The 22,453-nt window shown below is 62.5% G+C and overlaps 3 protein-coding genes across 4 annotated transcripts; 2 read left to right on the plus strand and 1 right to left on the minus strand.

Moving 5' to 3' along the window:
* Positions 1-73: 73 nt before the first annotated feature.
* On the minus strand, positions 74-17,250 carry MDN1_1 (Midasin). 2 transcript variants are annotated; one of them, XM_062770895.1, is made up of 10 exons: positions 16,865-17,250; positions 16,484-16,825; positions 16,311-16,435; positions 16,082-16,265; positions 15,889-16,036; positions 15,798-15,843; positions 15,085-15,159; positions 14,728-15,033; positions 1,779-14,693; positions 74-1,742 (listed from the first exon to the last, which is right to left on the minus strand). In XM_062770895.1, the coding sequence occupies exons 1-10, from the start codon at positions 17,114-17,116 to the stop codon at positions 167-169; spliced, it is 15,969 nt and encodes a 5,322-aa protein (XP_062626879.1). In that variant the 5' UTR covers positions 17,117-17,250; the 3' UTR covers positions 74-166. The 2 variants fall into 2 exon arrangements, with proteins under 2 accessions (XP_062626879.1, XP_062626880.1); XM_062770896.1 differs by having other exon boundaries at positions 15,889-16,265.
* Positions 17,251-17,419: 169 nt separating this feature from the next.
* On the plus strand, positions 17,420-19,503 carry nup44 (Nucleoporin nup44). The gene is made up of 4 exons (XM_062770897.1): positions 17,420-17,468; positions 17,516-17,566; positions 17,625-18,660; positions 18,700-19,503. Exons 1-4 carry the CDS (start codon positions 17,453-17,455, stop codon positions 19,322-19,324), a joined length of 1,728 nt encoding a protein of 575 aa, XP_062626881.1. The 5' UTR covers positions 17,420-17,452; the 3' UTR covers positions 19,325-19,503.
* A 453-nt stretch (positions 19,504-19,956) lies between these two features.
* TOXD_1 (Protein TOXD) lies at positions 19,957-21,268 on the plus strand. Its single transcript, XM_062770898.1, has 3 exons — positions 19,957-20,132; positions 20,187-20,501; positions 20,539-21,268. Exons 1-3 carry the CDS (start codon positions 20,004-20,006, stop codon positions 21,145-21,147), a joined length of 1,053 nt encoding a protein of 350 aa, XP_062626882.1. The 5' UTR covers positions 19,957-20,003; the 3' UTR covers positions 21,148-21,268.
* Positions 21,269-22,453: the final 1,185 nt, after the last annotated feature.

A 22,453-nucleotide genomic window follows, 5' to 3' on the forward strand; every position in this document is an offset into this window, starting at 1 on the left:
TTCATGGCGCTCATTTGCTCCCGCCCACCAATCGCTACTTCGAACCAAACAAAAATGCATAATGCCAAATGATGCTCTATGAATGCAAGTGATAAATGCAGTGTGTACGATGCGTACGTGTACAGTGTGTACTTTTACTCCTACTCCTGGGCCCTCATGCCCGCTTTTACTCTTGTGACTGCGACACGCGCGCCATCCACTGTCGCAGGGTGTCGGACAGGACGGCGGGCAGAGCCTCGACGTCGCGGAGAACGACGTAGAACTCGAAGGGGAACGTGTCGAGGTAGCGCTGCATTTCGAGGCGCATCTCGCCGTTAACGTTCGTGTAGTTGACCGTCTGCATCGAGAGGATGGACGTGCGCTGCTGCGGCGCACCGGGGGTGCTGGCGCCGCTGGTCGGTGCGGACGGCGCCGTGGTCGTCGAGGCCAGAGAGTCGACAATGAGGAAGACGATCATGACGCGCTCCTCAAGAGCGCGGCGCAGAAGCGTGCGCAGCTTGTTGTGGTCCTGGCAGACACCGTCCGAGATGATGATCTGCAGCTGCCACAGGTCCGGCGCCGAGCTGCTCGCCGATTGCTTGTTCCGCGACTCGGCGAGGTAAGACAGGGTGCGCTCCACCAGCGCGGCAACGTCGGTGCGGTGCTGGTCAAACTTGAACGCACGCATTACCTTGGCACCGTCCGCGTCCGAGAAGGACTCGCCAAAGTCGTGAAGGATGTCGACACCCTCACCGAACTTGGCAATCGACACCTGACCGACTTCGAGCTTGGTGAGTGCTTGCGACACAAGCGCGAGGGTCTGGTATGCCAGGTGCACCGAGTGCGACTCGGCCATACTGCGCGAGTCGTCGAGCGATAGGAGCACCTGATACTCGCGCCTCGAAGGCTTGGTGCGACGCAGCCAGATCTTGTCCTTGGTGTACTCGGACGCGATGTACGGGATGATCTTGCGCATGTTGAGGCGCTTGCCGGTACGGAAGTCGCCCTGGAGTCGGGTAGCGAGCGTGGGCTCCAGGATGAGGCGCAGCTGCTCGCAGAGAGCGTACGAAAGGTCGGAGGTGAGGGCAGCGTACTGACGCCACTTGTCCTCGGCGCCGTCCTCGACATCGGCAACGGCGGCGGGGTCGGCAACGGTCAGGTCGATCTCCTCCTCGTCCTCAACGTCGGGCTTGATCTCGGTGGCCAGGTCCTCGCCCTCGTCGACATCCATGGCGTCGGCAGCGTGGGTCGGGGCGTCACCGCCAATCTCGGCCTGAGTGAGCGCCTTCTCGGCATTGAGAGAGTCGGCAACCTCCTCCTTGTCGCGCTGAATGGATGCCTCGGTATCGTGTGGCGGGGGCATGTTCTGGACGGCGGTGGTGTCCTCGTCGTCCTCCATGCCGGGCTGCGGGCCCTCCTCGGCTTGCTCCTCGTCGTCGACAATCTTCAGGTCCTCGAGCTTTTGCTGCTCTTCGCGCGCCGGCCCAAGGGCCTGCATGCTGTCGTCCTGCTCCGCGTCGTTCATGTACTCGACCTGGCCCGGCGCCTGCTCAGGAGCCTCAGGGTTGTCGGAGGCCTCCTCGCGCTCAGTCTCGGCAAGAATCTCGTCGCGGCGGCGTCGGATCTCCTCCATGATGTCGCCAAGGCTGCGCTCCTGAGGCTGGTTCTGATCGGCAGGCAGAGGGGCGCCGCTCGAGTCAGTTGGCCCGGAGGCCTCCTCCTCGTCGGCACCGCCTGCACCCTGGGGCGCGCTGGACGCAGCACTGGTCGTCAGCAAACAGCTTCAGCTCACAACTCACCCTTCGGCTTCAGCCTCGGCCTCTTCCTGCTCCTCAGTAGCGCCCTCCTCGCCCTCCATGTCCTCGTCCTTCTCAGCCTCCTCCTTGTTTGCGGAGCCCTGGCCGCGACCAGAAGCCGCAGCCTCCTGGGCGGTCGCATCGTTGGAGGCGCTCATGTCGAGGTTCTGCGTGTCGGCCTCCTCCTGCTCAGGGTCGGCGTCGTTCTCCGTAGCGCCAGTCGCGTCCGGAGCATTCTCGTCATCCTCGCCGCCCTCCTGGTCAGAGGTGATGCCGTTGTCCTCGGGCTCCATCCCCTCCTCCTCCTCTCCCTCTGGCATGTTGATGTCGTCGTCGAAAGCCTCGTCGTTGTCTTCGTCCATCTTGTCGTCATCGTCGTCACCGAGGTCCAGGTCCTCTGGAAGGTCGAGGTTCTCGCCCTCGGGCGCGGCAACGTTGTCCTGCTGCGGCGCCTGGTCGGGTCCCTCGTTGTCGTCGTCCATCTCACCGTCGTCGTGCTCCTCAAACTCGTCGCCCTCGCCCTCCTCGTCCTCGCCTTGTGGTTGCTGGGTATCTTCGTGCTGGGTATCGTTTTCCTTGGACTCGGGTTCCTCCTTCGGCTCGTCCTTGTTCTTCTTCTTGTCCTCCTTCTGGCCGTCCTTGGCCGAGAGCTCCGACTCGCCAGTCTCCTGGTTCTTCTCGTTCATGAGATCCTCACGGCTCTCCTCTTCCTTCTTCTCCTCCTCTTCGCCCTCCCAGAACTTCTCATCGACAGCTCCAGGGTCGAGCGGGTCGACATCGCCAACGTGTTCGTCGAGATCGTCGTCCTCCTCGTCGCCGTCATCGTTCTTGTCGTCGTCGTCCTTCTCCTTTGAATCCTCGAGGGCACCTTCAAAGTCGTTCTCCATCGACACCGCGTCGTCGTCATCATCATCGTCGTTGTCGCCCTTCTCCTGCTCCTCCTCCTCTTCACCACGAAGGCCCTCGACCTGGCTCTCGTCCGTGATCTCCTCACTGACGTTCTTGTCGCCAGATCCAGAGCCCATACCAGTGCCCTCGACCTCGCCGTCCGCTCCATCGTCCTTGTCGTTCTTGGACTCTTCCTGCGGCTTGCAGAAGCCCTTCTGCGCAATGTCGAGCATGACGCGGGCGACCACATAGTTCAGCTTGAAGATTGACTTGGTAGACTGCACGTGGGCGGCAACTGCCGCGCCGTACGTCTCGGCCAGCGTCTCAACGAAAGGAAGAACGCGGGCGAGGGCGGCAGGAGCGGCGGTCGATTCGTGGTTGTCGAGCTCGCCGGCCAGCGTCGACGCAAAGGCTTTGACACGCGCGACAATCTCCGAAATGCGGAGCGATGCGACAGACTTGGCCTGGCGCGAAAGCGACGTTGGGATATGGGGGTACTCATCGTCCTTGGCCTCGGCCTGTGGTGTCGTGTCGATAGACTGAGCAACAACAAGCAGCGCCTGGAGAAGCGAGTCACTATCGTTCCAGATAGACTCAGACAGCGGCTGGGCGGCGTCCAGAGACTTGGCAGCCGACATTGCCTGGGCAATATCACGGAGGGGAGCAAAGAGGTGGCGAAGTTCAGGTGACGCCGTGGCACGAGCCTCAGCAGCCTCAGAGACGCGCCGAGCAAGGTCAGCCACGCGAGTGACAAGCGTCGCCTCATCGTGACCAAACAGTGACCAGCCAGCCTCGCGGCTAGAAGACAGCGCCGCCTCGAGGGCGGTCACCAGAAGGCTCGATTCGAGGCGCAAGTCCTGCACAGACGCGAGGTCGTGCGTCCCGACGTGGGTGCCCTGCAGCTCGCGGAATTGGCGAACGCCGTCCTCGACCTCCTTGAGCGCCTCGTGGAGGTGGCCGACTTCGAGCTCGGCAGTCGTGAGCGCGCTGTGGAGCTCGGCACCACCCGCAATGGCCGAGGCCTTCGCACCGTGGTGCAGGCGGCGGAGCATGGCGTTGAGCTTGTTGAGCTGCTCGAGCTGCGTAGCGAGGATGACGTGCTCGCCCAGCGCGGCATTGAACAGCGACTCGCAAAAGCCGATACCGCGCGCCAGGTCTTGCGAAGCAATGTCCGGGCTGTGGCCGTTGAATGCAGCGCGCAGGGCCGTCATGAGAACCGCCTGGCGGTGAGAGTAGTCGGCAACCTTGGTCACGGCCGCCATGTCGAACGCCACAGGCAGGTCGGTAGCCACCAGACCCTGCATACCAGCCAGCCAAGTGGTCGACTGCTGGCGCGCAAGCTTGTCGGCAGGCACGCTCTGCGAGAAGCCCGAGGCGCGGAGCGACTTGAGCAAGTCGGCGAACGCCTTGCGTTTCCGGCTGGTCAAGTTGTTGACAATCTTGGTGTTCTCCTTAGTGAGAGTGGCGGGGGTGGCCTTGCGAAGGTCCTCGGCCGACTCGATGATGTTGATAGCCATCGACTCGAGCTGCTCCGACTCGGTAGCGTTCACGGCCTCGCGAGCACGGGTGTGAACCGTGGTGTATCGGGCAAACGTCTCGTCCAGCTTGGCAAGGATGGATGGCACGGCAGGCGGCACCTCTGTACGCGTAGCCACAGCGGCAGCGTTCAGCGGCGTGACTTCAAACAGGTTCGTCCGCACGGCTGCCACAGTCGTCGCCGAGTCCTGTGGACAGACCGAGTTCATGTCCATCATGATCGGCGCGACGGGCTGCATGAGCACTTCGCGGAACTTGCGGATGTTCTTGTGCAGCTGGCGATGCGACTTCTGGGCGCTAGCCTTGAGAGCGAAGACATTGATATCCTTCCAGCTCGCGAGCTTGACGTAGTCCTTGACCGCCCCGTCGATAATCTTGCGCTGGCGCTGAAGGGACTCGGCGACGTTCGGCGCGAACAGGCGCGCATTCGCGATGACATTGCGCAGGAGGCTCGCAATCTTGGTGAGCGCAGCCGCGCCCGTCGCCTCAGCGGACACGAGCTCGGTCGCCATGCGCTGGAACGCAGAGAGCACACCAAGGCGGTACTCGTACTGGCCGAGGGTCGCGTGAGTGATGTACTGCGACACAACGGGGAGGGCAGTCTCAAGGTACTTGTCGATATCCTCGGCGCCGACGGTGCCGTGAATAAGCGCGCCATACAGGCGGAGCGTGAACTCCTCGTCGGGGACAACGTAGAGGTCGGCCTGGTCGTCGAGGAGGCGAACCCACGACGCGAGCTCGAGACGGCGCCACGCGACAATGAGGCTCGAGAACTCGAGCTGGAAGTTCTTGAGTGAGTTGTCACGGTTGGCGTACGGCTCCCAGTCGTCCGTGTGGAGCAGGAGAGACTCGAGCGCCGCAAGCACCTTGGCGATGGGGCTACGGACATCGAGGTTGAGGATACGCAGCACACGGTCGCGAATGTGCTGCAGGACCATCTGGTCTGGCCACTCAGCCACAAGCTCATCGAGGCGTGTGCGCAGGCGGTCGAGAATGGCGTTGGCCTTGCGAACCTCAAACTCGTTGGGCGAGAAGTAGAAGTTGGACTTGGCACTCGCCGTCTTGATGTCGGCGTGGCGGCGGTGCAGCGTAGCAACCTGGAACGCGAGCGAGTTCGCGTCAAGGTCGTCCTTGAATGCGTCGGGCTTGAACAGCGCCAGCACGTCATCAATGGCAGCCTTGAGGGTGCTGTTGAGCGCAGACGAGTTCTTGGCCCCAAAGGAGCCAACAACCAGGGCGTGGAAGGCCGAGATCTGCGGCGAGTTGAACTTGGCCTTGCCCTTGTGCACCGGCTCCTCCTCATCTTCAACCTTCTTTTCCTCGAGGTCGTCGCCATCGAAAGTAGGGAAGAGCTGGGCAAACTCCTTCTCCTCGAGTTCCTCGTCGGAGAGCACTTCGATATCGGTCTTGCGGACACGGTAGAGACTCTCCTCCTCCTGCTTCTCCTGGGCTTCACGGAGGCGGATAGCGCTCCACGTGGCGTAGAGGCGGTCGAGACCGCTCACGAGGCCGGGGATGTGGGCCACGCGCTGCTCAGGCTGCACAGCGTCGCGGGCATGCGCGAGTGTGATGAGCAGGTCGGTGCGGATACCCTGCGCCGAGGGATCGCCCTTGGGAACAGGGAGAGACTGCAGGACAGGGAGCGAGGCGACAGCCGGGAACGACACGATGGGCGTGACAGCCGCCGGGGGTGCAGCATTGCGCAGCTCAAGAGCACGCGCAAGACACCGCATACCGAGCTTGGAGAAGAGGATGGCGGTCGCGATAGGCTGCGACAGGTCCTCAAGGTCGGTGTAGTTGGCCGTGATGCGCTGAACGAAAGCACCCGAAGCGAGCTGGAAGGCGTCCTCGCGAGCCGCAGCGTTGGACTGGTCCTGAGCCAGTGCGTCAACGAGCGAAGCAGCACCCTTGTCGCTGAACACGTCGCCGAGGAACGAAAAGACCTCGTTGAACAGGTGTCCCAGGCGAGCAGCGTTGGTCGGTCGGTCGATCGTAGGGCCAAGGTTTTCCTGCTCGGCCGTAAGGGCAGCGATGCGCTCAGTCAGAGCATCTGCACGCTCCGAGTCGCTGGCGCCCTTGAGGGTGTCTTCGGACTGGCGGACAACATCGAGCTCCTCCTCGGCGAGCGCCAGCTGGGAGGCGACAACCTCACCAAGGAGGACACGCCTGACTCCGGGGTCGATAGGGACGTTGGTAACAAAGAGGTCAAGAATGAACCTCGACAGTCCGTTCCACAGGTGACCAGCCGCAGTGAGGCTCTGCTCACGCTGAGCCTCAGCGAGGGCGGGAGCAAGGCGGTTGGAGAATGACTCCCGGAGGTAGGCGAAGGCCGCCTCCTCCTCCCGGGTCGTAGGGGCGGTGTCACGCCTGAGGACAGGGTTGCCAGCTTCGTCCACGGCACCAGAGGTACCGAAAGCGCCGAGGATGACAAGCAGCAGAACGTGCGCCACACCGAGCGCCTTGTTCACGCGGTCGTGGTCGCGGCCCGCGCTCCACAGAGTGCTCTGAGTGGCGAAGTTGAGGGCGTCGTCCATGACGGCGATCTGGGCCATTGGAACTGTCTTGATGGCGCTGAAGCGGAGCGACGACGCGAGGCCGACGGGTGCGAAGAGCGTGCCGGGGCTGCCTTCGTGCCACAGGCGGCGGAGCCAGCCGCCAATGGCGCCGAAAACGCGTCCAGTCGAGGCGTCGCCGAGCAGACCCTGGATCTGGAGCAGATCCTCCGGGCGTGAGTCGGTGGAACCGGCCAGCAGGGCCAGAGTCTTCTCGTTAGACGTCTTGTGAACAACCACCTCGGTGAGGAGGTCGAGCTCGATGACTCGAGCGACAGCGGCATTGGACCACGGCTTGTCGCTCGCAGTTGACTCCTCGAGAACGGGGCGACGAGGAAGGGAGTCGATGAGCGTGGATAGCTCGGCAACGACCTCCTCGGTCAGGTTCTTGGAAGCAGCAGCCAGGGCGTAAACGGCGTTCAGGCGTAGCTTGAGGTCAGACACACCGTCGAGGCGAGCGACGAGAGATGCCAGGGTGGCGCGGTCCTGCGTAGACAGTTGACCGGCACGGAAGAGCGACCAGACCGGCGCCTGGCCGAGACCAGTGGTCAACTGCGTGGCCTTGGCAAGCTTCTGAACCGAGGCAAAAGCCGCCTTGGTGATAGAAGCAGGAAGCAGAGCAAGTTGGTCCTGGAGCCAGGACGCGAGGAGCTGGATCGACGAGTAGTCGAAAGTGTCCGACTTGGAGTGCTCCTCTACGAGGTTGAGAAGCATAGCAATCGACTCGGTCGCGCCTAACTGCCCGGCGGGGTCGGCCGAGGAGAGGGACGACAGCGCGAGCTCGGGGACGAGGTCGCGGAGCAGGGTGAGGAAAGGGTACACCGTGTCACCGACGGTGGGCTTGCGACGCGAGGACGCGCGGCGTGCAGAGTGGGCTGAGAGCGCAAGAATCGACTTGCCGTTGGCGGTGTCTGCGATCCAGGCGTCGGTGCTCTCCTTGGAAACGAGGTTGCGCAGGGCGACCTGCAAAGCGTGGAAGAGGGCAAAAGGCGCAGGCAGCGCGACGTTCGGGTCGAGCGAAGCGTCGAAAGGCAGCTCGGCGACAAGTGGCGGGGTGATGCCATTCGCTGCGAGGCCGTTCGCGTACGACGCTAAAGTCGAAGCCACGGCGGGCTGGGCGAGGAACTGCACTGCCTGGGCCAGGAGGGCATCATTCTCGTCGCCGAGGTGGGCGAAGCGAGCGAGGAGTGGCAGGGCCACCTGGCTCTGAAGAGCGGCCAGATTGGCGGCAAATGGCGCAGCCGCGACCTCCGGGACGTACGACGCATGAAGCTTCTCCGTGGAGCGGAGCACCGCCGACTCGGAGAGCGCGAACGAAGCGGGCACGTTGACGGCGTATGCCTCGGGCGGGGCGTCGACAAAGAGCTCGACACCACGGTTCCTCATGGCACGCGACAGCTCACCGTGGCGTGGGTCGTAGGTCATGAACAGGCGGAAGTTGGGGTGCGGCGTGATGACCTCCGGCACACCTGACGCCGAGCCCTTCTCACTCATGACGAGGACACCGTCGATCTCACAGAGCGAGTTGAGACGGTCGAGCACTGACGCGCTGCACAAGTTGGCGTCCGAGACCAGGAACCAACCACCGGTGCGGATGGCATCGAGGAGCTGGCCGTCGACCCATGCGAAGCCCGAGGCGTTGGGGCTCGCGCGTGCGACGTCGGCAACAGCGTGCTGCGCTGCGGTGGTGTCGACAACGGTCGAGAGCTCGCCGAGAATGCTCGAGGCGCACTCGACAAGTGCAGTAACGGCGTCGAGCTGGCGGGGATCGTTACAGCGCTCCCTCGCAGCCTTGAGCTCCGCCACACGGGCAGACGCTGCAGAGTGCACCTCGGCAGCCTTCTCCATCACGCGGCGGGTAGCCTGCAGCGCGTGGTCGATGACGCGGAAGGCGTCTTGCTGCTCGAATGTGCCGAGTATCTCGGACGTGTCGACACCGGGGTGCATGGCGAACTCGCCGAGGGGGCGGCCAGCAGCTGACGCGATGGCACGGACGAGGTCACGCTTGCCACGGCCATTGTCACCGGCAAGAATGACCAGCCAGCCCATCTCGACAGTCTTCAAGATGCTCTCGGCGAGAGGAAGCTGGTGAGGCGCAATCTCGAGGTCGACCGTCGCGGCGTGAGCGCGCGGAACGGCGGCGTGTCCGATCTGCAGCCACGAAGGCGCGACGAACGGCACAGGACGGGTAAACTCTGGCGCCATCTCGAACACGGACTCAAAGACACGGGCAACAGCGGCCCTGTCGGCGAGGTTGCGGAAGCGCTGGAGGTACACCGTGCGGAGGTGCTCGATCGGATGCGCAGTCAACTCGAGACCGTTGCGCTTTGCGAGCAGACCGAACCAGCGGAACAGGTCACGCAGGTTGAACTCCCAGGGCGACCCCTCGCGACCAATGGTACGCGTCACCATGGTGGCCTCACGGATCGCCTCGTTGAAGGTGATCATCTGCTGGACAACCTCCACAGGGGCGGAAGAGTTGAGCCCACGGCAGATGAGGAGCAAGTCCTCGGGGGTGTGCTCCTGTAGGTAGACCTTGGTAAAACGGTTCAAGAAGGACTTGGGGAGACCCTTACGTCCACCTCCTTGTGTCAACGGGTTCTGAGCCGCAAAGACACGGAAGTCTGGGTGACGGTCGAACGAGCGGCCCAGTTCGGGGATGTAGACGGTTCCACGGTGGTCGAGAACGGCGTTGAGACCTTCAAGCACGGTCTGGGACGCGAGGTTCATCTCGTCCAGCAGGACCCAGTCGCCCTTCTGCATGGCGTCGAGGAAGGCAGCGTCGCGCCACTGGAACTCGCCAGCGGCGCCGCCCTCAACGGGCAAGTCGGAGCCGAAAAGGTCGATGAGGTCAGTCTGGTCCGACAAGTTGATACGCTGGAGGGTAGCACCGGCAGTAGCGGCCAGGGCGGAGACCAAGCTGGTCTTGCCGACACCGGGGGAGCCTTCAAGCAAGATGGCTTTGGGCAGCTGGCAGCCACGGAGGACGCGCATGGCGTTCAGGGCGGTCGTGGGGGCTTCAAAGCGGAATGCCGTGTCCGAGACGGGGACCTCGCCGCGCTGAATACTGAAGCCGCCGATCGAAACAGTAGTCGGCGTGACTACGAACGTGGCGTCGGACGGCGCAGAAGTGTCGTCGCCAAGTGTAGACGCCATCTTGGTGAGCACCTCCATGCACTCCCTCCTGAGCGTCGCCACTGTCGCCGTCGACGAGCCAGCGACCTGAGGAAGCGACTCGAGACCATCAACAATGACCATCTGTCCACCGTGGTGGAACGAAGCGGGGACGGACAGAGTGCCGCTGTCGTACATCTGGTTGGAGAAGTTGACCCAGGCAAGGATATCACGAAGACCCAAGCCGCTCGAGTCGCCAACGCGCTCGCCAAACCAGTTGATAAAGTCGAGGATCAATGGTCCGGAGGGGATGAGCGCGTCGTGGCGCCACGACTGGCCGATGATTTGGAGCATGTCCTCGCGGTTGCCGAGGGCAGGCACCCAGATCTCGGTGAAACGGTTACGCAGCGCAGGCGAGAGCTCTTTTTTTCCAAAGTCTCCACCGGGGTTCATGGTCGCGACGACATGGAAACGGGGGTTGGCGACAATGGTCGCCTCGTCAATGTCCACGCCACCCTTCTCTGCCAGGACGAGGGTACGTCCTGGTTCGAGCACCGAGTTGAGACGCTCAAGCACCGAGTCGTCGGCGAGCGAGACCTCGTCGAGAAGGAGCAAGTCGCCGTCGGTCATGGCGTGGATGAGTGGGCCGTCAACCCATTCGAACAGCGCTGAGAACTTCTTGATCTCGCGCTGGATGTCCAGGACGGTGGCACGGTCAACACCCTCAGTCTTGAGAAGCTGAGAGCACAGGGCAGCCAGGTCATCATCGGTAGCGGCCGGGTCGACAGTGGTCAGCTCGCTGAGACGAGCGACGACCTTGGCGCGACGTTCGAGCCTGTTTCGCACCGGACGCTGGCTACCGAGCAGATCCGCAGTCTCCATGTTCTGGTGACAGTTGATGCCGACAAGCTTCTGGCCAAACGCAGCGGCGAGGACCTCGCACACCGACGTCTTACCACAACCCGTCTCACCGACGAGCAGAACCGGCTCGTCGTGCGCCGATGCCGTGGCGACAAGCGTGAACAGACGCTGCATGGCGCGGGTCCACACCATGCCACTCTTGGGCACCTCCTTGAAGGGCAGGCGGGAGAAGATGTTGTCGTTGCCGAAAAGCTGGTACATGTTGTCGACGTCGATCTTGACCTTCATGATCTTTTCAATGACCTCCTGGATGACGACCTTGTCCTCGTCGGCACGGGCGCGCTCCGCAAGAAGCATGTAGCCATCGTTGGCGAGCTGCTCGTATCCGACGGCGCCACGCTCGGCCCATCGGAAGAGGTCACGCAGGGTTGCGAATGAGGACTTGGACTCAAAGACACGCGACGCCTGACGGCGGTGACGGAGCTCCTCAAACACCTGGACAATCTTCTTGGCGTACGTCGGCGCGATCGCACAGCGCTGGCACAAGATTGTCTCGAGCTCGTCCTTTGGCACGTCGTCAAAGTGAACCTCAAGGAAACGGTTTCGGAAGGCACGCGAAAGGACCTTGCGGCCGGCGTACAGACCCGGAGGGTTCTGCGTGGCAAAGAGGATGAAGTTTGGGTGGGGCTTGATCACCTCCTGCGTCTCGGGGATAACCAGCTCGCGGTTGTCGTCAAGGAGACGGTTGAGAGCCTCAAGGACATCGGTCGGGGCGAGGTTCAACTCGTCAAGGACGATCCAGTGGCCCTGCCTGACAGCAGTGACAAGCAAACCCTCCTGGAAGACGAGGTTGCCCGTCTGGGGGTCGGTGACATAGGTGCCGAGGTACTCCTGAATGTCCGTGTGCTCGTGGTTGTTGATACGCACAAACCTGTGGCCCGTTTGGCGCGCAAGGAACTCGACAGCAGAGGTCTTACCAGCAGAGGTGGGACCCTGGATGAGCACGGGGTACCGCTTGGTCAGGATGACACGGGCAAGGTCCGAGAGCTTGGCCTGCACGGACGGCGTGATAATGTACCGTGACTCGCCGGCCGGCGGCAATGGTCCTCGCTTGAGCCAGAAAGCGCCGAAACGGACATAGTCGTCGGCGTCGAGTCCAGGAGGGAGGGTAGGCACCTGGGCCAGGACGGCACGAGCGTTCTTCATGGGCCCGAGGATGTACTTTTCCAGCACCTCCTTGGCCTTCCGCGATGACTCGGCGTCAAGGGACATCGTGAACGCCATGAGAGTGCCCTCCCAAAGGCCGCGGCGGAGGCCGAAGATGGGCGCCGACTGAACTGCAAACATGAGCGAACGCGCGAGCGTTCGCATGCTGTAGTGCGGGGCAGCGTTGGAACCGTCGACAATTTCCTTGGTCGCCGAGAGGCGCTTGAGCGTGGTGTAGAGCTCCACAACGTCGAGGATAACGGCGCGGTCACCGGCTGCCGCATCGCCAAGGTATCCCTCCACGATGGCGATGAGCGCCTCGCGGTCGTCATCAGGAGGAGGGACGTAGAGCTCGGTGAACCTAGAACGGAGGCCAGGAGGGAGGTCTTTCTTGCCAACGTCAGTCGCGGGGTTCATGCATGCAAAGAGGCGGAAGTCGGGGTGGCGGGGGATGGGTTCAACGTCACCACGCTCGGTGAGGACGAGGGACGCGGTGGAGGCCTCGAGGATCGTGGCGATGGCTTCGAGGGTCTCCTGCGATGCGAGGTTGACCTCGTCGAGCAGGATCCATTCGCCATTCTTGAGGGCCTTGACAAGCGGACCCTCGACGAAGGAGAACACGAGCTTGGACTTCATCTTGACGTGGTGGAGGTCAAAGTCGGCAATGTCGACGAGGAGTGCTTGCCACAGGACGGCAGCGCGTGCAGCCTTGTCAGCGACCTTGCGCCGTTTCCGCGGGTCAGCAGAGTCAAGCTCAGGCGTCTCCGCCTTGGTCTTGGCGAGCTTGTCCACTGCGCGACGGGCGGACGTTGCCCAAAGGTCGGCACAGCGTCCCCACTTGCGCGCAGAAAGGGCCTTGGCAGCCACTTCGAGATAGGTGCCGTTCTGGGCCTTGCCGATGCTGAAGGTCTCGGTGAAGAGCTTCTGCCAGCGCGTGTGAAGGGTACGCGCCGCCGACGCCGCGTCGATTGGCTTGAAACCGCCGACAAGGTCGGACGTCTCGGTCTGGGTGGACAGGTTCAAAGCGGTCATGGGCTTGCCGACGAGCGTTGCTAGGTGCTGCACCGACGTCGTCTTACCAGTACCGGTTTCACCGACGAGGAGGGTCGGCTCAGCGAGCGCGACCGCCGCAGCGATGCGCTCGAGCGTGACGAGCGACGGGCGAGTGAGAGCGTAGGGCCGCGAGTCGTCTGACACCACACGGCGCTTCTTGCCGACCAGCGCGTCGATGGTGTAGCGTCCGACATGAATCTGGGAAGCACCCTTTTCCGCCTCAAGACGCGGGCGGCGGCTCGCAACGAGCGACACGGCGCGCTCCTCGTCCATACCGACACCGGCAGCGATAACCGCAAGCATCTTGCTCTCCTTCTCGGCAGAGCCCTTGCGGTTATCGAGCGACGCAATGAAGATGTCTGCCGCTTCAAGCACCACCTCGTCCTGGAAGACCGAGTTGGCAAACGCGCCAGCACCCGAAGCTTCCAATGCGGCGAGGGATGCAGCAGGCGGCAGACCGCGCTCGACACGCGCGCACCACTTCTCGAGGTCGCGGAGGCCGATGTCACGCGCCTTGACCTGGCCCGAGGTTTTGGACAGCGGACGGAGGTCGCGCCAGATGGCGACGAGGGCCGAGGCCACCGACGAAGGGAGGCGACCAAACTGGGCGGTCAGAATGGCCAAAATGTCCTCGTCAGAAGGTGAGTCCAGCGGGATCTCCACAAAGTCCTGGTGGCCGAAGAACGTTGGCGGAGTGGGTGCGTCAGGCCTGACAGTACGAGTAGCGAACACGGCGAACCCGTCGCCCGCCTCGATCTCATCGCGGCCCGGAACGGCGAGGGTCGCACGGCGGCCAACACGGCCGACATGCAGCGATTTGGTCAAGCCTGAAATCGTGACCAGCATCTCGAGGCTGGCCTTGTCGATGTCCTCAAAAACGACCCAGCGGCCGGCACGCACCGCCTTGGCGAGCGCACCCTCCATCCACTCAAAGGTACCCGGCTTCGTGGGCGAGGAAATGTATGTGCCAATGAGGCTCTTGACGTCGATTGTGGTGTCGGCAAGCGGGATCGTCAGAATGCGACTGGTGGCCAGGTGAGAGGGGTACAGCTGCGCCGATAAGTGCTGCACAATGTGCGTCTTTCCTGCTGATGGTGGAGCGGAGATGAGGACCGGGAGGCCACGCTCAAGGCGGGGCGCGATAGCCTCATTGGCAGCGTTCATCGCGGCCGTCGCGACGTGGATTAATGTCGGCGACGCGGGCGTCGGTGCCGAGTGCCGGAGGAAGAGGTGGTCGCCGATAACCACGGTGCGCGGTGTGAGGTCGTCGACGCTGACGGCCACAGAGTCGGCCTCGCCAACAGTGGCCCAGTCGGCCCTGTAGGACGCTACTCTCCGTGCCTCGATAACAGGGAGCACCCAGCCGTCCACGACGGTAGGCAGCGCCGCGCCGTCGGCAAGCGAGTATCCCAGCACGACCGGCGCGTCGGTCTCTCCAAGCGACTCGCGCTCCTTCTCCTGCCGCTCCGCCTCGCTCCATCCGCGGATCTTGGCGAGCACGAGCACGGCAAGCAGGCGGACACCGGCATCGGCATGGGCCCGGAGGGCATGGAACGGCGCTGTCGGCCAGTCGGCGCGCGCAGCGAGCGCAGGGTCGGCGGTCAGCAGTCGCCAGCACGCGAGCAGGACGCGCTGGGTGCGCGCAGCGTCGTCCGAGTCGAGTGGCAGCGGAGTGGCGAAGTGCGATGCGACGTACGCCGAGATGAGCCTTCCGTCAGCACGCGGCCCAGCACAACACTCACGGCCAAAGGTCGGGCCTAGGCTCTGCCAGCGACGCGAGCACCGCGAGCCGCTCCTCGCTTGCTGGGGCGTCGAGCCAGCGCGCGAGGATATCGAGGAGGAGTGGCGCGAAGCGCCGTGCCACGGGGCCGGCGAGCGCCTCGTTTGATGCCAGAGCCGAGAGCTCGGCGAGCAGTGTGGCTGGGGAGGTTGGGGTGCCAGCCGCGAACGAGTCAACAGCGGGCATGGGGATTCCCGGCAGGTCGGCGCGCAGTAGTGTCGCGCGAGTGCCGAGGTCGAGATGGAGGGGCGATGGGGGCCGGCGTGGGCTGCGAGGCTGGTCAGCGATACCACCGGGGCGCACGGCCGTCAGGACCCACCCCGCATCGTCGTCGAGCTGCATCGCAGCGCTGTCGGACATGTTGGTCCTACGTGCTTGCTGCTTGCGATATGGTCTTCGACGTCAACAAATTTCTAAGTTGCATCACTCGCTGGGTGGTGGACTGGAGTTCAGAAATCTCAACGAGCGGGGTCGAATGACGTGGGATTTTGAAGGGTGGAGGTTATCACTGCTTGGCTCGCACCGACATGCACCAAGCCTGACTTTTTTTCGACGACGACAGTGTTTCTTTCTTTGTCTTTGTCGCTCTCTATCTCTCACTATCGACTGCTTCATGCACGCACCAGCCGAGAACGTCGCCTAGAATGTACTGACCCGAGAAATCGACCGCAAACACTAAAGACCTCCTGCTCGTCCTTTCAGCCCCCCCTCCCTCCACCCACCTCCCACCCCGCATTGCGTGTGTACACTACACCCCGATCTCCCACGGGGTGAAGTGAAGAAAACGAATGCTAGAATGAGGAACTTTGTTCGCGCCGTAGTTCGACGAGTCTCTGACTTGTAGAGGGGTAGAGCCGCGTCTCGCGTCAGTCTCGTCCCTCGTCGTGCTTCGCTGCACATCTAGCCGTTGAAATGGACTTTATGCAACCCGTGATCTGATATGATGTGCATGAAGAGCATACACTGTGCTGTCTGCTGAGCACTCTCGCCTGAGCCCAGCCTCCCTATGGCTACATCGACTACAACGTCTACTGCTGAGCACCTCCACCCTGCTGGAGCGAAGCCTGCCATGCCTGGACTGTGGTGTGTCAGCTGAAGTCCCGGAACACGCGAGCTAACTCACACTGCGGGTCGTTGACGTCGTAGCCGTAGGCGGCCCAGTACTGGGCATACTGTGCCCAGGCCTCGGCATTGCTGGCGTCTGCTGGTGCCGCACCGGGGTTGGCCTCGGCACCACCTGCTGGGGCAGCGGCTCCCTGTGCCTGCTGGTCCTGTCCATTAGCAGTGGTCGACAAGAGACACAAAGTACCACTCACGTATCCGCCGTACTGGTCGCCCTGGCCGTAGCCGCCGCCACCACCGTAACCACCGCCGCCGTAGCCACCACCACCACCACCGCCACCACCACCAGTCCTCGCCTTCTCGTACTCGATGCGGAGGACGACCAGCAGGTCCTCTGCCAATGTCTTGGCACGCTCAATCTGGTCATCTCTTGGGGCACTGGTTCTGTCAGCTGAGATTTGCAAGCTACAGCAGGCAACTCACACAACGCTGATGTGCATGGGGTCGTCTGATTCCCTGCCAGTCTCGTTCTCGAGGAAGCCGGATCCCCGTCCCTTGATCTGGACACGGGCACCGGTCTCGGCCTGGATGTACTTCACGAACATACCCTGCGTCCGTCAGCTGACGTTCGCCTGAGGACACCCCATCAAACCTACACCTGGGCCGACAACCTTCGCCCTGACGTTGAAGTTTCTCAAAGGCTCGAGGTTGATGAAGAGCTTCTCTTCGGGCCACTTCTGGCGCTGAGGGCCCTGCAGAGCTCCGGGAGGTAGTGGGGCACCGGTTGCGCGTGCACGGGCAATGAGCGTACGCTCCTCGATCAGCGGGGCGAGCTCCTGGTCGATGAGCTTGTTGACCTCGCGCACCGCCGCGTCGAGGATAATCTGCGACTTGGCGACAATGTGGAGGTACAATGGCATCTCTCCGGGAGGCATGCGCGTGCGGTCGGGAGCCCAGATACCCTTGGTCTCGATGGACGCGCCAGTCTCGTCCTGAATCTGCATGGGTTAGACATACCGTCCAGAGGTTCTACCCACCTGCTTCTGCGTCGACGCCTTGGTGAGGGTGTAACGGTTACGCAAGTCGTTGATCTCAATGTCCTTGACAAAATCGCCCTCGGCGGCGGCGCGCTTCACGAGCTCGGTGCCGGAAGAGCCGGTGGGGCGGAGAGACGCAGCGATCTTGGCGGCGATGGCAGCTGCCTGGGCAGCAGCGTCGGCCGACACGCCGGGTGCCGGCTCCTCAGCGGGGTTGTCCCAACGCGACTTGCGTTCTGTCGACTCGGCCATGGTGGAGTTGGTGTGACGCTCAAAGGTAGCGCTTTTCAAAAGTTTCCTCGCAGTGTCGTCGCTTCGGTCTATGTACTGAGCGGTTCAAGACTGTCGTTGCTGATGTTTGGTGGATTGACACGAATGGATGAATGCGAGTAATTGTTGACGAAGTGCTCGTTGAAGGTCGTGGTGATGAACCTTGAAACAAGCTGAGCGGCGAGTGCCACTTGGCTTTCTCCGACGATATCGCCGTCACTCTGGGCGTTCATGTGGTGGTTACAATGATCGATGACGAGCAACAACTTTTGGACAACAACAACAACGCGAGTTCCACTTGGAACAAGCACATCAACCATGGCCTTCTCGTTCGGTAAGTTGGCTGGGGCGATATCCAGCGTGACGCAGCTGACAGAGCAGGAGGCGCAGCTGCCCAGCCAGCGCAGCCACAGCAGTCGTCCCTCTTCGGCAGTGAGTTGCAATGTTGATGTCAATGTGACGCGAGGAAGCGCTCACACACACGCCCCAGACACGGCCGCCGCATCCAGCTCAACCTCTGGCTTCGGTGGCGGCTTTGGAGCCGCTTCCACAAACGCTCAGCCAGCAGGCTCGGGCTTGTTTGGCTCAGCTTCGGCGGCCCCAGCTAGCGGCAGCACGGGCCTGTTTGGTGCTGCGAAGCCGGCAACAACAGGGCTGTTTGGACAGGCATCGACCAGCACACCCGCGGCTGCGACTGGATTTGGAGGGTTCGGTCAGCAGCAGCAGCAACAGCAGCAGCAGCAGCCTGCTGCTACTGGAGGACTCTTTGGGCAGCAGCAGACACAGCAGCCTGCTACCGGAGGATTGTTTGGCCAGCAACAACAGCAGCCTGCGCAGACCGGAGGATTGTTCGGACAGCAACAACAACAGCAGCAGCAGCCCGCTGGCGGATTGTTCGGCCAGCAACAGCAGCAGCAGCCAGCGACAGGAGGTCTCTTCGGGCAGGCGAAGCCTGCGGGTGGATTATTCGGCTCGACGAACTCGACGGCACAGCCCGCGGCGACGGGTGGACTGTTTGGCCAGCAGCAGCAGCAACAGCAGCCTGCGGCCGGTGGTGGATTGTTTGGCCAGGCATCGACAACACAGCAGCCGGCCGGAGGAAGCATCTTTGGAGCGAAGCCAGCAGGATCGGGACTGTTTGGATCGACGGCACAGCAGCCAGCACAGCAGGGAGGCCTGTTCGGCTCGACGAACCAGCAGCCTGCTTCCGGCTTGTTCGGCTCAACAGCCCAGCCCCAGGCCCAGGGTAGCGTGTTTGGTGCTCCCCAGCAGCAGCAGTCGGTGTTCAACGGCACTACTGCGCCCCTCGCAACGTCCATCAACCAGGCTCTCAAGGAGGAGGATCTCGCCCAGCGCATTGTCTCGATCGCCAAGGCATGGGACGAGTCTTCGCCAGATTGCCGCTTCAAGTACTTCTTCTACAATGTCGTCGAGCCGGGACACTCGCAGTTCTACGGTCGACCAGCGGGAGCCACCGACGACACCAAGTGGGCGCGCGCTGTGCGGGATAACCCGGATCCTCAGAAGTGAGTTGAAACCATTGTGGCTTTTCCTTACACCCCCAGCCTCGTTCCAGTACTTGCGACCGGGTTCGGCGACGTTAAGAAGCGTGTTCAGGCCCAGGAGCAGCTCGCCGCTGTGCACCAGCAGAAGATCAAGGAGATCAACGCGGCGCTGGCCGAGCTGTCACGGAAAGCGTCGCTCGACTCGTCTGTTCGCCTCGCCTCTTTGCAAGCCAACCTCGGACAGCTCCAGCAACGGCTGATGCACCTCGCCGCCAAGTCACCATCGTTCGCCCCGGTCCAGTCAAGCGCCTTCCGGCCAGAAGAGGCCGAGATGAAGACGACACTTGAAAACGTCAAGGATGAACTCGACGGCCGCGTCAAGCCGGGTCAGCGCAGCGGCACTGTTGGTCTCAACCAGCCACGCCACCAGGCGGCATCTCGTGGACGGATGATGGGCCAGGTGAACGAGCTGTGGGGCGCGATTGAAGAGCTGCGCAGGCAGCGTCGTGCCCGCGGAGCGGAGAGTGTGTCGTGGGCGAGCGACGAGAGGTTGCTCAATGAGATTGCCCTCGTCCTCGACCAGCAGCAGCAAGCCCTGTCAAAGTTGAGCGAGCTCGCAAGCGACGCGGTGTTTGACGTCGACGTTATCCGCCAGGGAGTCCCTGAACTCGAGGCAAAGAAGTGAGAGCGGGTGTCTGGCAGACTAACGAGTAGGAGGGCAAAGGAGCAAGAGGTGCGCAAGAAGGCGGAGGAAGAGCGCGAACGCCAGCGTCAAGCACAAGCAAACGCGAAGACGGTCACGTGGGGGCAAGGGTGGTAGACATACGACGTAGACTCTGCATTGGCATTCCATGTATCCTGTTGGCATGTGTGTAAGGTAGGGGTGGAGGGGGAGGAGGGGGCGAAGCTCGGCGGTGCGAAGGTGCGGCGCGGCGTCGGAGGTGGCGACGCGCCGCCGGTGCCGGGCAGTGGAGGTAGAGTGGAGGAAGTGGGTGGGTGAGGTGAGAGGACCACCACAGTGGCATTCGGAAGATCCGTGCAATCACCTCATCAGCTGCGCCGCTTCGGAATGCCGCGCCGGTCCCGGCGGCAGTAGCGGCGGGGTATCGCATGCTGCCCTTGCGATTCCAGAGCTCGGCGCGTTATCGTGCCACTTTTGCGCGAGAAGACTTTGTCAGAACCTCAGGAGTGTGGCAGTGGATGAGGCGTGGGCGGGGGATATCTCGGGTCCGGCGGGTGGGAGGGGGGCATGACGTCAAGGTGGGGGTTAGTTGCTCTCATGAACACCGATGGAGACTCGTTCGCTTATAACGAGGCCTAGTGCATCTCTCACCCACATCATCCCAGCTACATCCACCGCAACCATGTCCCTCCCCACTACGATGAAGGCGCTCGTGTGCAACGAGACCGAGGACGGCGCGGTCGTCAAGGACGTGCCCGTGCCGGCGCTCAAGGACGGCGACATCCTCGTCAAGGTGGCGTATGCGAGTGCCGTGAGTGCGGGGTCCCCTCCCCTCTCCACTTCCCTTCCTTGCTCACGACCCCAGCAAGCAGGCGACAACTACTACATCGACACGCGCTCGCCGCCCAACGCGATCCTCGGGTGCGACTTCTCCGGGCTAGTCGTCGCCGGCGCGCTGCCAAAGGGCACCCGCGTCGCGGGCTTCGTGTACGGCGGGCCGTACCTCGACAAGGGCGCGTTCGCAGAGTATCTCGTCACGCGCGCGACCCTCGTGTGGGAGCTGCCGGCGGACTACAGCCTCGCCGACGCGGGCAGGTTTGGCATCCCGTGGGCGTTCGCGCTGCAGGTCATCCTGCAGAGCCAGGGGAACGGGTTCCCGCTCAAGAAGGCGCGCGGACACGTACGTTTGGCAACTAAGCAGCGCTGACGCCCACTAGTACCTCGTGTACGGCGGCTCGACGTCCGTCGGGCTGTTCACGATCCAGCTCGCCAAGCTCCTCGGCTACGAGGTCATCGCGCTCGCTAGTCCTGCGACGTCGGACATCGTGAAGCACGCAGGCGCGGACCACGTGTTCGACTACAACTTCCCCGAGGAGGCGCTCGACGCCATCCACGACGTGACGGGCGGCGGCGTGTCGATCGGGTTCGACACGATCGCCAACGACGACAGCGTGCGGTTCTGTCTGAAAGCGTTCGGCGTGCTGGGCGGCACGCTCAACATCGCCCTCGAGTACTTTGACCAGACGATCCGCTACTCGCGCAAGGAGGTCAAGGTCAACTTTACGCTCGTGTTCACCATGCTCGGGGAGGAGTTTGACTTTGGCGGACGCAAGGTCCCCTCGAGTATCTGGCCGCGCAACGAGACCGACTACGAGTTTGGCGTGCAGGCCTACAAGGAGACCCCAGGGCTTATTGCCAAGGGCATCAAGGCGCCCGCTGGCGATGTCCGCGGCGGGTTGGAGGACATTGTGGCCGGCTTGGCCGAGCTCAAGGCTGGCAAGATCAGGGGCAAGCGCCTCGAGTTTAAGATTGCCGACCTCGAGTAGATTGTTGTGTAATGAAATGTTGTGAAAGGACGTTTTTGTGTGGTCAGCGGATATCCTATGGTGACTTGTGTCAACCCAACACTATCCCCCTTCATACCAATCCCTGCTAGTACGATGCGACAGAATACATCTCACTGCAACGCAGACGCCAGACGCCATGTACCGGCGCGTGATGGGATTCTAGAACTCATGTATAGTCGGCGCGCGTGGCGCGCCGTGGGTGATGGGCTGGCCAGCATCGGTGTTTAATACCGGCCGACGCTCTCGCCGAGGGGCGACACGCTCCACGAGAAGCCCTCGCTGTGGGAGTCAGTGACTGCGTGCGGTGGATGGAGCCGCTCGTGCCACACTCACAACTGCTGCTGTACCGTCTGCGACAGGTGCGAGTCGGCAACCACCGAGTCCTGCGGCACCTCGCTCGTAAACTCCTCGTCAAAGTTGCTCGTGTCAATCGCGCTCGCAACTGCAGGCTTGAATGGCGGAGGAATCTTCTTCTGCAACAGCTTCTTAAAGTCGATGTGGCGCGCAAAGAAGGGGTGGTCCTTGATCTCCTGCGCACCGTTGACACCCAATCGCCGGCTGGGGTCACGGTCAAGCAGACGGGTCAAGAGCGAACGGGCCTCGGTGCCGACCTCATCGGGGAAACGCAGAGGGTCGGACAGAATCTTGCGGTACATCTCGTTCGTGTTCTCATCGTAGAACGGAGGGAGGCCTGTGAGCTGGAGTGGGGTTAGTAAACAGTCACGGCACATTGCATCCTTACCATCTCGTAGAGCAGCACACCCAGCGTCCACCAGTCGACACATTTTGTGTAGCCGTGGCCGGACAGAAGCTCGGGTGCAAGGTACTCTGGCGTTCCGCAGAACGTGTTGGTGGTGTCATCGGCGCTCATGTTGAGCTTGCAGAGGCCGAAGTCACAGAGCGCAATGTGGCCAGTGTAGTCGAGGAGAATGTTCTCCGGCTTGAGGTCACGGTAGACAACGTTGAAGCCGTGCAGGTGCTCGAGGGCCAGCAGCAGCTCGGCGGCGTAGAAGCGCGAGCGCGTCTCGTTGAACTTGCCCTCACGTTGCAGGTGGTGGAACAGCTCGCCACCGTTAACAAACGCCAGGACCAGGTACAGCTTCTCCTTGCTCTGGAACGAAAACTTGAGAGGCACAATGAATGGGTTATTGACCTGGGCCAGGACAGTGCGCTCGGCCAGCGTATGCGTCACTTCCGACCTCGACACAATGTGCGCCTTGCGAATCGTCTTGAGCGCGTAGATACGGAGCGTGTCTCGCTTTCGCACCTGCATGACCTTGCCGAA

The sequence above is a fragment of the Vanrija pseudolonga genome, chromosome 3 (assembly GCF_020906515.1).
Source record: "Vanrija pseudolonga chromosome 3, complete sequence".
Classification (NCBI taxonomy): Eukaryota; Fungi; Basidiomycota; class Tremellomycetes; order Trichosporonales; family Trichosporonaceae; genus Vanrija; species Vanrija pseudolonga.